The sequence below is a fragment of the Heloderma suspectum genome, chromosome 5, assembly GCF_057233095.1.
Source record: "Heloderma suspectum isolate Gila_16-S chromosome 5, 16-S_ref, whole genome shotgun sequence".
NCBI classification, from domain to species: domain Eukaryota; kingdom Metazoa; phylum Chordata; class Lepidosauria; order Squamata; family Helodermatidae; genus Heloderma; species Heloderma suspectum.
In genome coordinates, this window is record NC_139462.1 from 193,651,383 (window position 1) to 193,665,759 (window position 14,377).

The following is a 14,377-nucleotide window of genomic DNA, read 5'->3' on the forward strand; positions in this document are numbered from 1 at the left end:
TCTTCCCGGAGACTTGCTCAGCATCTACTCTGACTTTTAGGTGCCACATTAAAATCCTCCTCTGCTTTATAGGATCGATTTGTCTCTTTCTGCTGTGATTGTTGATTTTATGACAGGAATTATTATTATTAGGCATTTAATTTACTGTTCCATTATTTTTGGTAGTTTAATTTTATACTTTTTGTTAGGCACCTTGGAAGTTTTTAAACTGTGTTCTGGGAAACCCTAAGGTTCCTCAGATAGCTATCAGGAGTTCCCCACTAAGAAGATCTGTAATGGTAGACAGGCATCCTTTAAGGATGCTTGCCCACTTCAACCAATATTCCCATACAAAGAATAGCTTCAGAAGCTCAGGTTCACACAGACAGATGATCACTCAACAGGCCTGGCCATATATTCTCCTTAAACAGGGAGTATCCTACAGCATGAACCCAGAATCATCCACACTGCACAAGTCTTCCATGGCAGATGTGTGTACACACGCACAGACTAGGAGAGCTGTCCCACAGAACCAGGCCAAGGCATTTTGCTACCTGAGGCAGAGTCAGCAAAAAGTCGTCTCATTCCCCCACCCCCACTCAATGTGCAAAGTACCTAAAGCTGGTTATTTTGTCACCTGAGGCAAAAAATCCCACAGGTGCCTTTGCCCCTCCATGGCACTAAAAACAATAATAAATTAAATAATTGCCCTTTCATGACACCCAAAATTAGCTGCCTGAGGCAGCCACCTCATGCTGCCTGATGGTAGGGAAGGCCCTGTGACCAAATGTTGTAGAAAGGGTTCCCTGAAAGACAGGGAGTTTGAAAAACGCTGCTCTATACCTTTCAAAGTCTCAATAAAGACGAGTTGACAGAGAGTAGATATTATTGATTCCTACTCATGTCATGATAAATAAATCCTCATGAAATGCAAAACATGTATTTGAGGTACCTTTTTACTGGGGCATCTCCAGTTTGTTCATCAACATAGTCCCTTTTCAGTTCTTCAGGAACATCACTGTCACTATCATACTCTTGATAGGCACTCTTTTCCTGTTCATCCGACTCATACTATCAAAATAAAATGTAAGAGCTTTCAGTTTTTTCACAACAGCTCAGGATGCACATAAAATGACTCAATAGTCCTTAGACTGTACAGATAGCAGTTCTGTCTCAAGTAAGGTTGTGTTTCTGCCATTCTTCTCCTGCTGAATGACAGACACTCTGCTCACAAGAGAATATATATAAAACACCAATTACATTATGATAGGGAAGAATCGATCAGTGTGTTTCCACTAGCACTATTCTTCTTGCATTAGTGTAAATCAATGATTGTGCAAGGTAACTAGCACAATGGGAACCCACTGTACTAGCTACATCACGCAAGGATTGGTTTATGCTAGGGCAATGGCATTAGCCCTCGCACTGGGACACCAATGGATATTACCTATAGTTTTCTTAACAGGAACAAATATTTGGACTAGTCAGCAACTTATGAGACACTGGGCGGGGTGTCTCTCACATGATTATCCTTGATAAAATGTGTTTTATCCCCATTTACTCACCCTGAGCTGCAGGGATGGGACAGACAAGACATTTTAAACAAAATAAAAACAAATTAAAGGGTTGGATCCAGATTTACACTGGATCAACTGCACTGACAGAAGTGGACTTCCCCACCCCTCTTTCCCAGAACAGCCCCTCCAGACCCCTGAAAATGCTACACAGAGAGTCAAGAGGCTCTACTGAATGGGATGAGCTGTGATGTGGGAGGCAGGGGGGGATGAGGTGGAGAGACCTTTCACAAGCGAAGCCCTTCCTCTTGTGGACGGACCCTTACTCTTGCAGACAGCAGATCCTGGATCCAACCCATAATCAGCATTTTTCTTTAAAATATTTTAATCCTCAACCACTACCAAGAGCAGCTTTCAGTTTAGCAAGAGAAACAATGCAACTGAAACTTTGATCTAAATATAAGATGTTGTTGAATGGTGATAAATTGCAAATCACCATGATTTAAAATACTAGCTATGTGCCTCCAAATAAATTACTGCCATGTGTAAGATTAATGAAATCCATTTATAATGTCTGCAAATCTAACCCTTGTCCAATCAAGTTTAAGGAAAACATGTATATAACTCATTTTTTCAGTATTCTAATTTCCTCCTCACAGAATGTTCTGTATTGCAAGTGCCACAGACAAGCCAAAAGATTGCCCAACACAAATTCATTTTTATGTCACCCTGAGGATTCAGTAATGCAGAATGCTGTAAATTGGGATGCGTCCTTGCAAGCAGTAACTAAAATGAAGCAAAACAGCAAACCTTGCAAAGCCACACCTGTCAGTCTTCATAATAAATATAATACAACTCGGCATTACCACAGACAATCCAAACAAGCTTACAGAGAAACAGTGCTACCACTTACAGAAAGCCATAGTCAACTGAAAGTAGATGTGATCATTGTGCCCCCAAGTGGATGTTTCTGATGGTAGTCCTACTTTTATTTAGAACCGACACAGGTTTTTTGTTTTAATTAAGACATAATGAGCTCAAATTTTAGCAGCGGAAAGGCAATCCCCAATAGTGATTAACTATGAATTTGAATATTAATTTCATCATCAGGAATTGTACAAGCAAAAACAAAAAATAAACCAACACTAAGGATATGTTTGACAGAAACTCATGACCTTCAGCTAGCGGGAGCAGCTCTAGCGGAGGTTCATATATAATAAATTAAACAGGATTCTAGAACGGTAACTCCATCGGTCTGTTGCAGCAAAACCAACAAAGGGTTGGATCCAGATTTAAGCTGGATCAGCTGCACTGACAGAAGTGGACTTCCCCACCCTCTCCTTCCCACCACAGGCTCACCACCCCCCTGAAAATGTTACACAGAGATTCAGGCGATCCTGTTGAATGGGGTGTGCTGTGGTGAGGGGGGAAGGGGAAACCACCCAAAATTGGGCAGAGGGACCTTCTATGAGTGGAGCCTCTTACGGAAGGCAGATCCTGGATCCAGCCCACCAAGTCTTGTACCACCTTAAAGGCTAACAATTTTATTGTGGCACAAGCTTTTGTGGATTAAAGCTGATTCACCTGGGGGTAGGTAAATTATAGATAGATAAACAGATAGACCCTAAAGAGAAAGAAAAAGAAATGTGCTTTCCTTTCAGAAAATGAGTCCAGATCCAGCAACATAAGAGGTGGCAGCAGGTATGAGCAGAGCACAAGTAAAGCACCCAGTCAAATGAATGCAAGTTCCACTCGGTGTGGCTGATAAGTGGCCACTAATGATGAACAGGCAAAATCAATAGTGTTAAACACACACTGGAAACAAACAATTACTCTGTGTAGTGAATAAGCCATTCCAGGGTTTGTTGAGACCAATCTCATAATGCCAGGTTTTCATAGTGTCAAGTTTACTAATCAATTCCAATTCAGCAGCTTCATGTAGGGATATGATGACTTTCAATACCTTGGGAGAGTGAAACGTTCACCCACTGCCATCCAAATGTTACCATTTTTAAATGTCTGATTTGTGTCCATTCATCTCTTGTGAACAGATTTATCTGTGTGGCCTATGAACATGGAAGAAGGGCATTGTTGGCAGATGGTCATGTTAAAACATATTAGAAGATGTACAAATCAGATTAAGCTAAGCCCTTAATGGTACAGCCAATGCTGTTTGATCCTATGATAGTATTGCTCAGGTAGATATGGGGACAGAAGTGGCACCAGTGTTTGTTGAAGGCTATCACCTTTAGTTGGCCCGCTGTTGCTGGTGAGTATGCTTCCAATTGTAACTGGAGCTTTTCCAAGTAGTTAGGGGCCTTTAAAGATCTGGCCAATGTGGCAAGGTACTAGAACTCTCAGTGACACACTGTGACAGTTTTGTAGTAGGTGATGTTGAGGGTAAAATTGCTTTATCCATCATGGCTTAGACTCTGCAGTTTGTACAGGTCATTCCTTGGAAGTGGGTTTTATACTGTGATGGTTTTTCAGAGCTTTGTATTTTATTGTCTTTTAAAACTTTATGCCACCTAAAGAATTTGTTTTATAGGTGTCTTAGAAATATAAAGAACAATAAAATAGAACATATTTTCTAGAAACATAACTATTTCCTAAACCTGCTCTGAAAATACCAGCAACAGACTTTAAGGTCTGTTAGAACAAGAAGGGGCAATATATGTGGAAGGAATCATTGTCCCCCAGTATCCCAGAGCTGACCTGTCAAACAAATTGGTCAACGACAGATGTTATGCTATAAACCAGAGACTGAAAACCATTTTTCTAAAAGCACTTCTTATTTCAATAATGCCAACAGAGAATTTCCTGCTGACATGCCTGGCAGTCCTGTAGAAATTCTGGTTAACCTTGGGACTGAGGGAAATGCCCTGGGCGGCTGAAACAATTGCTCCTAGACACCCTCTCCAACTTGTAAGAGCTTGATTTGCGAGGTAGACTGGGATGAAGTGACAGGGAGTGGCCTTGGGGACTCATGATGAATCCTATCGAACATGGCTAGAGCTCATTTTAGAGCAGTGGTTCCCAAACTTTGGCCCTCAACAACTCCCATAATCCCCAGCCAGCATGGCCAATAGTCAGAGATGGTGGGAGTTGTAGTCCACTACCCAGGAACCAAAGTTTAGAGCTATTTTAGAGCCTAACGCATCTTACCACTGGGTCCGTACAGTGCTGACCACTGGAATTTATACATTGTGGTCCCCAGTGGAAGTCTCTGGTACCCTGGGTATTTGCTGTGACCAACGTGTGAAGCACATTGGATAAAAGTGAGTGTATTCATTCTTAGATGCAACACTAATTACAGATAAGAGTCTGAATGCTCCTCCAGTCTCCCATATGTTGTACGGAGACCTTTCAGTTTTTGCAACCTGTTGATGGGGCGCTTAGAGAAATGCCTACCACAAGTATGTTTGACCCCTGCCCTTCCTCTAGCTAATTAAAGCTGCTAAGAGAGGGCTGGCCCACTGGGCAGAAGAGGTGATGAGCACCTCCTTGATGGGAAGGCGACAGGCCCTATAGCTTTGAAAGAGACTGTGGTGAGGCTGCTCCTGAAAAATGCCTCTTAGACCCTACTGGTTCAATTATCTACTGGATGGTCTCAAATGTGCTGGTCTTGAGCAATGTGCTTGAGAATGTAGTGGTGGACCAACTCCAGGAATTCAGAATGACACTGATTATCTGGAATCCCTATCAGTCTGCTTTCCAACCATGGACAGACAAGGGGAAGGCAATCCTGTTCATTCTCCCAGATCTCAGTGACTTCAACACCACTGATCATGGTATCCTTCTGGATGATCTTGCTAAGACTGGCCTGAGATCACTGCTTTACAGTGGTCCCAGTCTGTCTGGGGGGGTAGGCCTTAAAACATGGTGCTGAGAGACTACTCCAAGTGGCCATTGACCTGAGAGCTGCCAGAAGAGTGAATATGGTAGAGTAGTCGAGTGTTGGATTGGGACTCAGGAGATCCAAATTCTAGTTCCCACTAGTCCATGAAACAAACTGGACATGAAACACACTACAATCTGGACAAGACCATATATTAATGGCTGGGGAATCTGTTGATGTAGGACTAGGCATACAGCTTGCATTGAACAACACCCAGCTCTATCCTTCCTTTTCATCTAATCCAGATGAGGCAGTGGGTGTTTTGAACCACTGCTTGAATGTCGCAATGAACTGAATGAGGGCAAATAAACTGAGACTCAATCCAGATAAGACAGAGCTGCTGTTAGTAGGTGATTCACTGCCCCATCTGAGTAGTGTTCAATCTGTTCTGGAGGGGATTGCATTCCCCCTAACCTATCAAGTTCATAGCTTGGGGATACTCTTAGATCGAGCATTGTAACTAGAGGCACAAGTGTCTTCAGTGGCATAGAGCACTTTTTATCAGCTTAGCCTGATACAACAACTGCAATCTTATCTGGACAGGGTTGGTCTTGTTACAGTAATTCATACTTTAGTAATCTCCCAGCTAGATTACTGCAATGTGTTATATGTGGGCAGCCTTTGAAAATGTCAGGAAACCTCAGCTGGTTCAAAATCAGACATTAAAAAAAAATCACAGGCTGATGTCGAAATTGGACAAAGGGACTTATGACTGAATATATGCAAAACTGATGTAGACCAGATATAGACGGATTCATCCAGCCCTCATTCCTGCTTTGTTCCCTAGGACTGATTCAAAGTGCTGGCTCTGACCTTTAATGCCCCAAATGGTCTGGGGCCAGGATATCTTAATGACTGCCTTCTCCATGATGAACCTATAGAATCACTGAATCATAGAATCATAGAATAGTAAGGTTGGAAGGGGCCTATAAGACCATCAAGTCCAACCCCCTGCTCAATGCAGGAATCTAAGTCAAAGCATCCCTGACAGGTGGCTGCCCAGCCTCATCTTGAATGTCGCCAGTGGGGGAGAGCCCACTACCTCCCTAGGTAATTGTTGTCAGGGTTGGATCTGAACCCATAGAGTCCCAAAGCAGCTCTGACTCTGAGGAAGAGTTACAATCCGTGGGAGAGGAACCTGCTCGTCTTTCAAAGGCGCAGCTGGAGGGAGAGCCCCACCCCCACTCACATTCCTGGGAGCGACAGTGACCCTGGCATGGAGAGGGAGGGACAAGTTGAGCTTCTAGACGCGAGAGCGGGAGGTTGCGGGCACCAAGAGGAGGTGCTCAGCCCGCTTGGCACGACAACAACAGCTGCGCCCCAATGCCCCACGGGAAAGGGGGGGAGTCTCCCCTCCTATTCCTTAAGTTCAGAGACTTGCCGCGCTTTTCTCCAAACAGAGGCCAACTGACTTTCTGAAGCTTAGACTCCCCTGGTAGGCTGCTCTTTTCAGTTTTCCACTTAGTCACAGGCAATTAGCATCTGTAAGTAATTAGGTTGAATAGAAATAAAGCCTTGGAAAAGAGCCCTTTTGTCTGCGTGTTGATTCTGGCTACTTGAGGATTTCAGAAGGCAGCAAGGGCGCTCCTGACAATTGGTTCCATTGTCGTATTGCTCTAACAGAATATTTTCCTGATGTTCAGCTGGAATCTGGCTTCCTGTAACTTGAGCCCATTATTCTGTATCCTATCCACTCACTCAGGTCATCTTAACACATCCTGTTCCACGCCCCATAAATTATGGAATTCCCTCTCAAGGAAGGCTCCCTTGGCTTCCTCACAACAAGGTTTTAGGTGGCAAGTTTCATTTCATGTATCACATTTCTATACTGCCAATAGCCAAAGCTCTCTGGGGGATTTACAAAGATTTAAAACCTTAAAATAATTATAAAAATCATCTACATACAAACATATAAACAAGCAGAACACACAGAGACACGCATATATCTAAAGTAGTTTTAAACAAGCAGCAATAAGAAAAATCCAAGATTTGTTTAAAGCCTCATCATATGCTGCCAAATGCCTGAGAGAAGGGGAAGTTCTTAACCTGGTGCCAAAAAGACAATGATGTTGGTGCCAGGCAGGCCTCATCGGGGAGATCCTTCCTAATTGGGGGGCCACTACCAAGAAGGCCCTCTCCCTTGTTGTTGCATTCCTCCTCCCTTGGAGGAGGCACCTGGAGAAGGGCCTTAGATGATGATGAATGTAGCGTATGGGTTGGCTGGGCACAAAGAGGATTCAATAGAAGCAGCAAGATGTTGTTTCTTTGCCACCCTCACTGCCCCAGAATATACATGATCAAAGGCACACACTAGTCTTTGATTGCATCCACTAGCGTTCTCCATCTGCACTCATGCCTTTGCTTTACCGCTCTCAGTTCTGGAGTATACCATAGAGCAGTACAAGCTCTACTCTGGGGAGGCCGCTCAGGAGCAACTGTGTCAAGTTAAGAACCTTCTTTTTCTGAGGGCACCTAAGAATATTGTGCTTTATGTCTCTACTTAATTCAGCAGTATTGTTACTGCTGTGCTGTGGCTTTATTGATTTATAAAGCTGCTTGTATACAGATGTTAAGCTGCCCTGTGGATGGAAAGGCAGGATATTGATATTTTTAAATAAATTGATTTTCCATAAAGTGTGTTTATATACATAATGTCCATTCCCTACTGAACCACAAGCAGCTAAACTGACTGATATTAACACAAGAGCCCATATAGAAAAAGCTGAGTCATTTGGATCTAATTGCCCTGTGACAACATTGCATTGCCCTGCTTCTTTCCTAAGTGATGCACAGCTTACAAAGCTTTCAGGAACATTAACTTGGCAGAAAAAATACCGATCTATTTCACAACGAAGAGATTGGCTTTGCATTGAAAGGTTGGCATTGATTCTTAAAAATAAACAAAAAACTGAGTTTCATGTTTTGAGAACTGGCACAGGATTATACAGCATTATTTTGCCATCTCTCTTTTTAAAATCTGCAGGTTAAAAATACTGTATCCTACCACAGACTAAGAGCTTATACAAGTGTTTCCTTACCCCATTAGAAGCCAGTACATCTTCAGTCTCATCATCCTTGTTGTTGGCTTGGATTTCAAAGGGGTTCCCTCCATTACAATATTGTTCAAACAAAGTTATGGTTCTCTCTATTTCTGACGCAGGCTGTTTGCTTGGTGACACAGAAGGGGAACGTGATTGTGCCATGAACTTAAATTCCTATTAATATAAATGGATGATAATTTATAGACTCTGCCACACAGTCTAAATGTTGATCCATATAATTAAGGAGTATCTTCTGGACAAGTGTCTTGATATTAGTCTTTCAGCTAACATGGTTTTCATTCTTACATTTTTCTTTTTAACTTAATGGTTAATTTGACTTTTGTATAATTTTAACAGACTTGTCCAATTATCTCAGACAATACATCCTGCAGTTTAGAAATAAAGTCTTTCAAAACACAGATTAAGTGAATTAGTGTATCATGTATTGTGGGGAATTATGCGACCAGAGACTTAAAAGTGAACAACTAGGGGAATTATAACACCTCTGGCTCTTCAGCTACTTAAAAATGCATCAATATAAACATATATTTTCTGAAAGGGTGTCAGCACATGAATTTCAGTTTCCAGAGACTGCCAAAGTGCTGTTTGCCAACTTCTTTATCATAACCTCTGTTTTATTACTACCTGGAATATTAGGAATAGTATGGGATTCACAGATGCAAAAAAAAAAAGCTCAGTTGGACATCATGCTAAAACCACAGTTCAGCATGATGAAAGCAAGCCATAGCACACCTTCCTCTCCCCAAGTGTGGTCCCAAGGAGGAGTTTGGAACCTTTCGTTTCTGGGTTAGGTTAACTGCAGCTTGTCGCATCATCCAAACCTTTCATACTGTAGTTTATCTTAACTGTGGTTTGCTTGACATGAGTCAGCTTCAAGCCACGGCTCATTAGGATCCTTAACCACAGTTTAGGATTCAGATGAGACTTTGAACTGTGGTTAATCTAAATCAGAAGTGAGAATGTCTGATCTCCTCCTCATGACCATGCTAAAAGAGAAGAGGAGGAGAAGCGTGCAAGCTTAAGACTTCCTGAGCCTCCTTCTTGTCACACTTAACTATATGTGGTGTGACATCTAAATGCAGCCAATGGGTTGGATCCAGTTAGCAGAAAGAAGATAAGCAACAGTGCTGTTCCATAAATGCATTGCACACAAGCTCACACAGTACAGTAACAGGTAGGCTGTATAAGAGTTTTCATGCTTCCACTTGTGCAAGAGAGTGAGTATAACTCTCAATTTTGGATGAGTAATTCCAGCCAGGCTAACTGAATTATAACTTGTTCACCCTTACTCATGGGGACACTTCATACATTAGCAGAGCAGCATGGGAACTGCTCACACATAACTGGATCTCATACTGCTTTAGTAATCTCTAAAAGAGAAAGTGGCATGTCACCCCTTCCGTGATGGCTAGTGATCTAGGATTCATCAACAAGGAAGTGACTCACACATCAGCTCAGTAAGGTATGGAACAGCCCAGAGAGAGATGGATTGGAGGATTCTGTGAAACCCCAAATGAACGTAGCAATAGCATAATGTGAAATGCAAAACTTGTGACAAATTCTACATTATTCCCCAGGACAGCGATGGGGAACCTCTGGCCAGAGAGTGTAATCCAGCCCACAGAGCCTCCTTGGATTCCTCCAGGATGTAAGGCTTGACGTCCAAGCCTCATGCCCTGGAGTCCCCCTTGCTGCTATCTTTGAACTGGGATTAGATGGTGAACAGTACACAGGGGAGCAAGCAGCACAGAGGAGGATCCCGTTATCTCTGACGACAGATTGGAGATAAGAGCAGGGATGCGGGTGCATGTCAAGCTGAGGACTGGGTGGGCACTGGGAGGTGTGAGAGGTGCACGAAGGAGGAACCCAACTTGGGCAGCACTGGCAGAAACTGCTCCACCCAGCACCAGCTAAGTCCATTTCTCCGTGCAGAGAAAGGCACAGTGCTCCATGCCTCTCTTGGCAATGAGAAAGGCGAAATGGGCAGCGGGGGTGATTATGTTTGTGGGCGTGGCTTGCTGAAACTTAGCCCTGACACCCTCTCTCCACTAACAAATTCGACAACAAGAATCCTTTATGCCTGTGACCCTTCCACAGCAATTTTCATGCCAGCCCAGGTAAAGAGAAAGCATTTGGGCTATCAGATGTCAGAACAACACCGGCTGCGTGCTACCTTGCATTTTTACACTTAGGTTCATTTTAGGCAAATGCTTGGAACTTTTCAGACACAACGTCCCAACTTCCTAAACTTTGGTTTAGGAAGCCAGGAACAAGCACCTGACCAGCACACTTTTCCCCTGCATGCCAGCTTTGACACTGTGATAATGGTTTGTTTAAACAGTTCCTTGTTACATCCAAAACCGGAAACTGTGGTTTAATGCTGGTTTACTAACAAGATTAGTAAACTTGGTTACTTGTTACTTGTCTTGGTTAGTAAACTGACATTTATAGTGCAATACTGGGTAGGCTTACTCAAGTCCCACTGAGTTCAATCAGGCTTATTTACTGGTAGGTGTGTTTAGGACTGCAGCCTAAACCATACTTCCTGTTGTGGATGTAAGGAGAAGCTGTGGTTTAAAGCAGGGGTGAGCAACTTGTGGCCCTCAGATGCTTTGGCCTACAAATCCCATCAGCCCTCACTGTTGCTATGCTGGCTATTGTTGGTGAGAGTTTTATCAAGCCATCACAACTGCATCTTCTTTATTTGCCTTTAGATGGATGGTAAAGATGATCCAGGTTCTAGTCCCCACTCGGCCATGGAAGCTCACTGGGTGACTTTGGGCCAGTCACAGACTCTCAGCCCAACCCACTTCACAGGGTTGTTGTTGTGAGGCTAAAATGAGAGGAGGAGGTTATGTACACTGCCTTGGGTTCCTTAAGGAGGAAAAAAGGCAGGATATAAATGTAATAAGTAATAAATAAATAAAAATATTTTGTTGCTCTTCCATTTTAATTCTGCTGTCACGGTTTACTGAGTGGGGGTGGGGGGTTGCTCCTTGTATTTGTTTGTTTTTGCAAAGTTTTAATTAAGTTTTTATTAGACATTGCCCCTGGTGCCTGATAGGTGGAGGGTGCAATTTATAAATTTAATAAATAAATAAAATAAGTAATTACATGATAGATTGGCATGTGTTTATCATATAAAACCCCTTTCTGCTTTTTTCAGTGTGCGGTACAAAAAAAATATTGCAAAACCTGCAGGATGCGCCAGACACGCCTGCTGTAGTACATTTTGATTCACTTGTACAATACAACCGCACCACACATACTGTAGAATTCAGGACAGCAGCAAGCATTTCACCAACCTTGACCAAAGTAACCTTAACCATATATACCACGAATTCGGCCCATTCCTGCTTTGGTTGGGACTTACATGAAGTTGTAATATGCTGAAGCTTGACTTAACAGGACAAAGCTCCCATGTCTCATTCTCTAAGAACATTCGCAGTTCTTCAAGACGGGTTCTAAAACAAACAACTGAGTGTCAGCAAAGGCATGCATTACAACAAGCTAACTACAGTCAAGAAATGAAGAAGCATTACAATATGGAAACGTATCTGAATGAATCTAGTTGCATTCTCGTTTAAGAACTTCCCTGTATATTTTCATGATACTCCATTAAGGAGCTGATCACGCTCCCCCTCTACTACATAGTTCTCCAAAATGGATCTCCTGTGGCCGCACACACAGGACTTGAGAGTCTCGTGAGCAGGCAAGCATTTAGGGGTGGGAAGTGGTGAGGGAAATTGTATCCCATCCATGTTGCCATGAAACTCAGTGGCACAACGTGGGTAGAACCAAAAGCAGTGAGAGACAGAAAACCTGAATAAGTCTTCATTGGGTGGGTGATGTGCACTGCACAGTGGAGTGATGAACAGAGCAGTTTTATTCAGATTCTAGCATGTTTTAAAGCAGGGGTGCAGAACGTCAAGCCCAGTGGACAAATACGGCTCTCTGGAGTTCCCCAGATGAACACACCCCTTTCACTCGACCACTGATTGATTGGTGGTTTCATGGCATTTGTGCAGTCCCCCACCCCCGTCTAAAGGCTTGAAATGCCCCTCCTAAGGCATTTAATTATCGGCAGTAAGAGCTTTAAGCCAAAACATGCTGGAATTTGGGTATTTCAGTTCCACCCTTTTTGCTTTTGACCCATCCCACCACTGGAATGCAGCCCCTGAGAAGTTCTCCAAAATGGAATTTGACCCTTGGGTTGAAAGAGGTTCAACAATCCTGTTTTAAAGAAATGAAATGTCTTTTGTAAGGATCATGGGTTGGATGAAAAGTTCCTTTATGTAAGCAGAAAAGCCCCCCTGAATCATGCCAATTCCCTTCTCCCGCTGCACCCACCTCCATGTCCCATCCCACACTGTTCCAAAGGTTCACCTGATCCTCAAGATTTGGAGGGAACTTAGGAATTAAACTGGAGGGGGAAGCCTTGTTGTGCAAGCTGAACCCCATTCATGCTCCTCTGAAGCCAACCTAGGAAAGTACTGTGCAAAGAACGTGATGTTCCTTATGTCATCTTGAAATCTTAAGGAACCTCCTTTGGACTTTTGTAACCTCAACAGACACTGCCTGCATATAATGAAAACTTATGGTAGTAGTAACATTTAGACCCCACTTTTCCAGGTAAATGTAAGCTAACAGGCATAGAAATCATTACATACAAACACAAAAAAGAACAGATAAAACAATCAAACAACAAAACCCAGATAAAATGCAGAGCACTGGGAAAAGAAGATAAACCAACTGAACTTCATCCACAATAATAGAGGACAAAAACATACTTTAAAAAATTAAGACTGAATCACTGAGAATGCCAAAATCCAAATTTTAACACATTCCAGAGTATTTATATCAATATACATACGATCTTCTAAACTCATGCCCTACCTCTCATCTTTTGTTATTTAACATTATTACATTTTATCCCCACTTTTCCTCTAAGGAGCTTAGGGCACTGTACATCCCTCCCAACTATTTTAGCCTCACAAAACCCTGTATGTTAAGCTGATAAATAGTAAGTTTCCTGGCTGAACTTAGATTTGAGCCTAGGATTCCCTGGCCATGGTCCAACACTCTAGCCACTACACTACACTGGCTTTCTTCCTCTGAGTACCAAGTACACTCTACTTCTATGAGATCACATGTTACCTGATTTTGACACTGCAAAGGCAAATCTATCAGTTATTTCTGAAAACCTGGGTCACTCTTACCCAAACGTGGTCTTTAGGAGCGAGGTTGCCAATTACTCTTCCCTCCCCCTGGCCACCACTCAATAAACACCCATTCTCCAAAATAATCATAGTGCCAAATAAAATGCTTCATGCATTCAGTCTGTATCATAGGTTATATAGATCAATGTTCTTGAAGCCATCTCTGTATTATAGCTTATTGTTTTTATCACTACATCTATAGCCTACTTGTCTACATGTCAAGGTGAACAACTAAAAGACTATGCTCTTTGAACAACTCCCAGCTGGATAGCTTTTATGCACTAACGCATCTTCAAAAGCATCTAACATTTCTTAATTAAGCACACAATGAGAAGAAAGAACTGGTGTGCACTTGAAATGGAAAGCCGAAAACACCTAAAAGCTTTAGGTGATTCACAGTGTAATATGGGTATATTTTTACAGTCTGATGGAAATCGCTGCATCTTCAAAAGGGCTCTGCCAATGACATGAACAAGTTAAATCTCTATAGTAGCAACTCGATGTCAGTATGCAACAATCACTGTCACGAACTATTTACTCAAGACTACTCAGAAGAACAGGGCTAAGCATACATATTTGTCTAGCGACTTTCAACAATCAGCCCAAATGGTTACCCAATTAGCAAAAGGAGTGAAATAGCTAAAAATATTTTCCCCAATATTTCTAACTTTCTCTTATCATAGTTTATGCAAAAACAATAGCAAA

At 42.4% G+C, this 14,377-nt stretch overlaps 1 protein-coding gene across 4 annotated transcripts in view; it reads right to left on the reverse strand.

Annotated features, from left to right (window-relative positions):
* The window catches only part of VPS50 (VPS50 subunit of EARP/GARPII complex), a 108,668-nt gene that overhangs the window by 40,364 nt on the left and 53,927 nt on the right, over nt 1-14,377 (reverse strand). For all 4 annotated transcript variants that reach the window (XM_084858837.1, XM_084858835.1, XM_084858836.1 and 1 more), the window contains exons 17-19: nt 11,827-11,917; nt 8,430-8,606; nt 932-1,050 (exon numbers count right to left, since the gene is read on the reverse strand). In XM_084858837.1, coding sequence (XP_084714963.1) covers nt 932-1,050; nt 8,430-8,606; nt 11,827-11,917 — 387 coding nt within the window. The remainder of the gene's footprint in view (nt 1-931; nt 1,051-8,429; nt 8,607-11,826; nt 11,918-14,377) is intronic.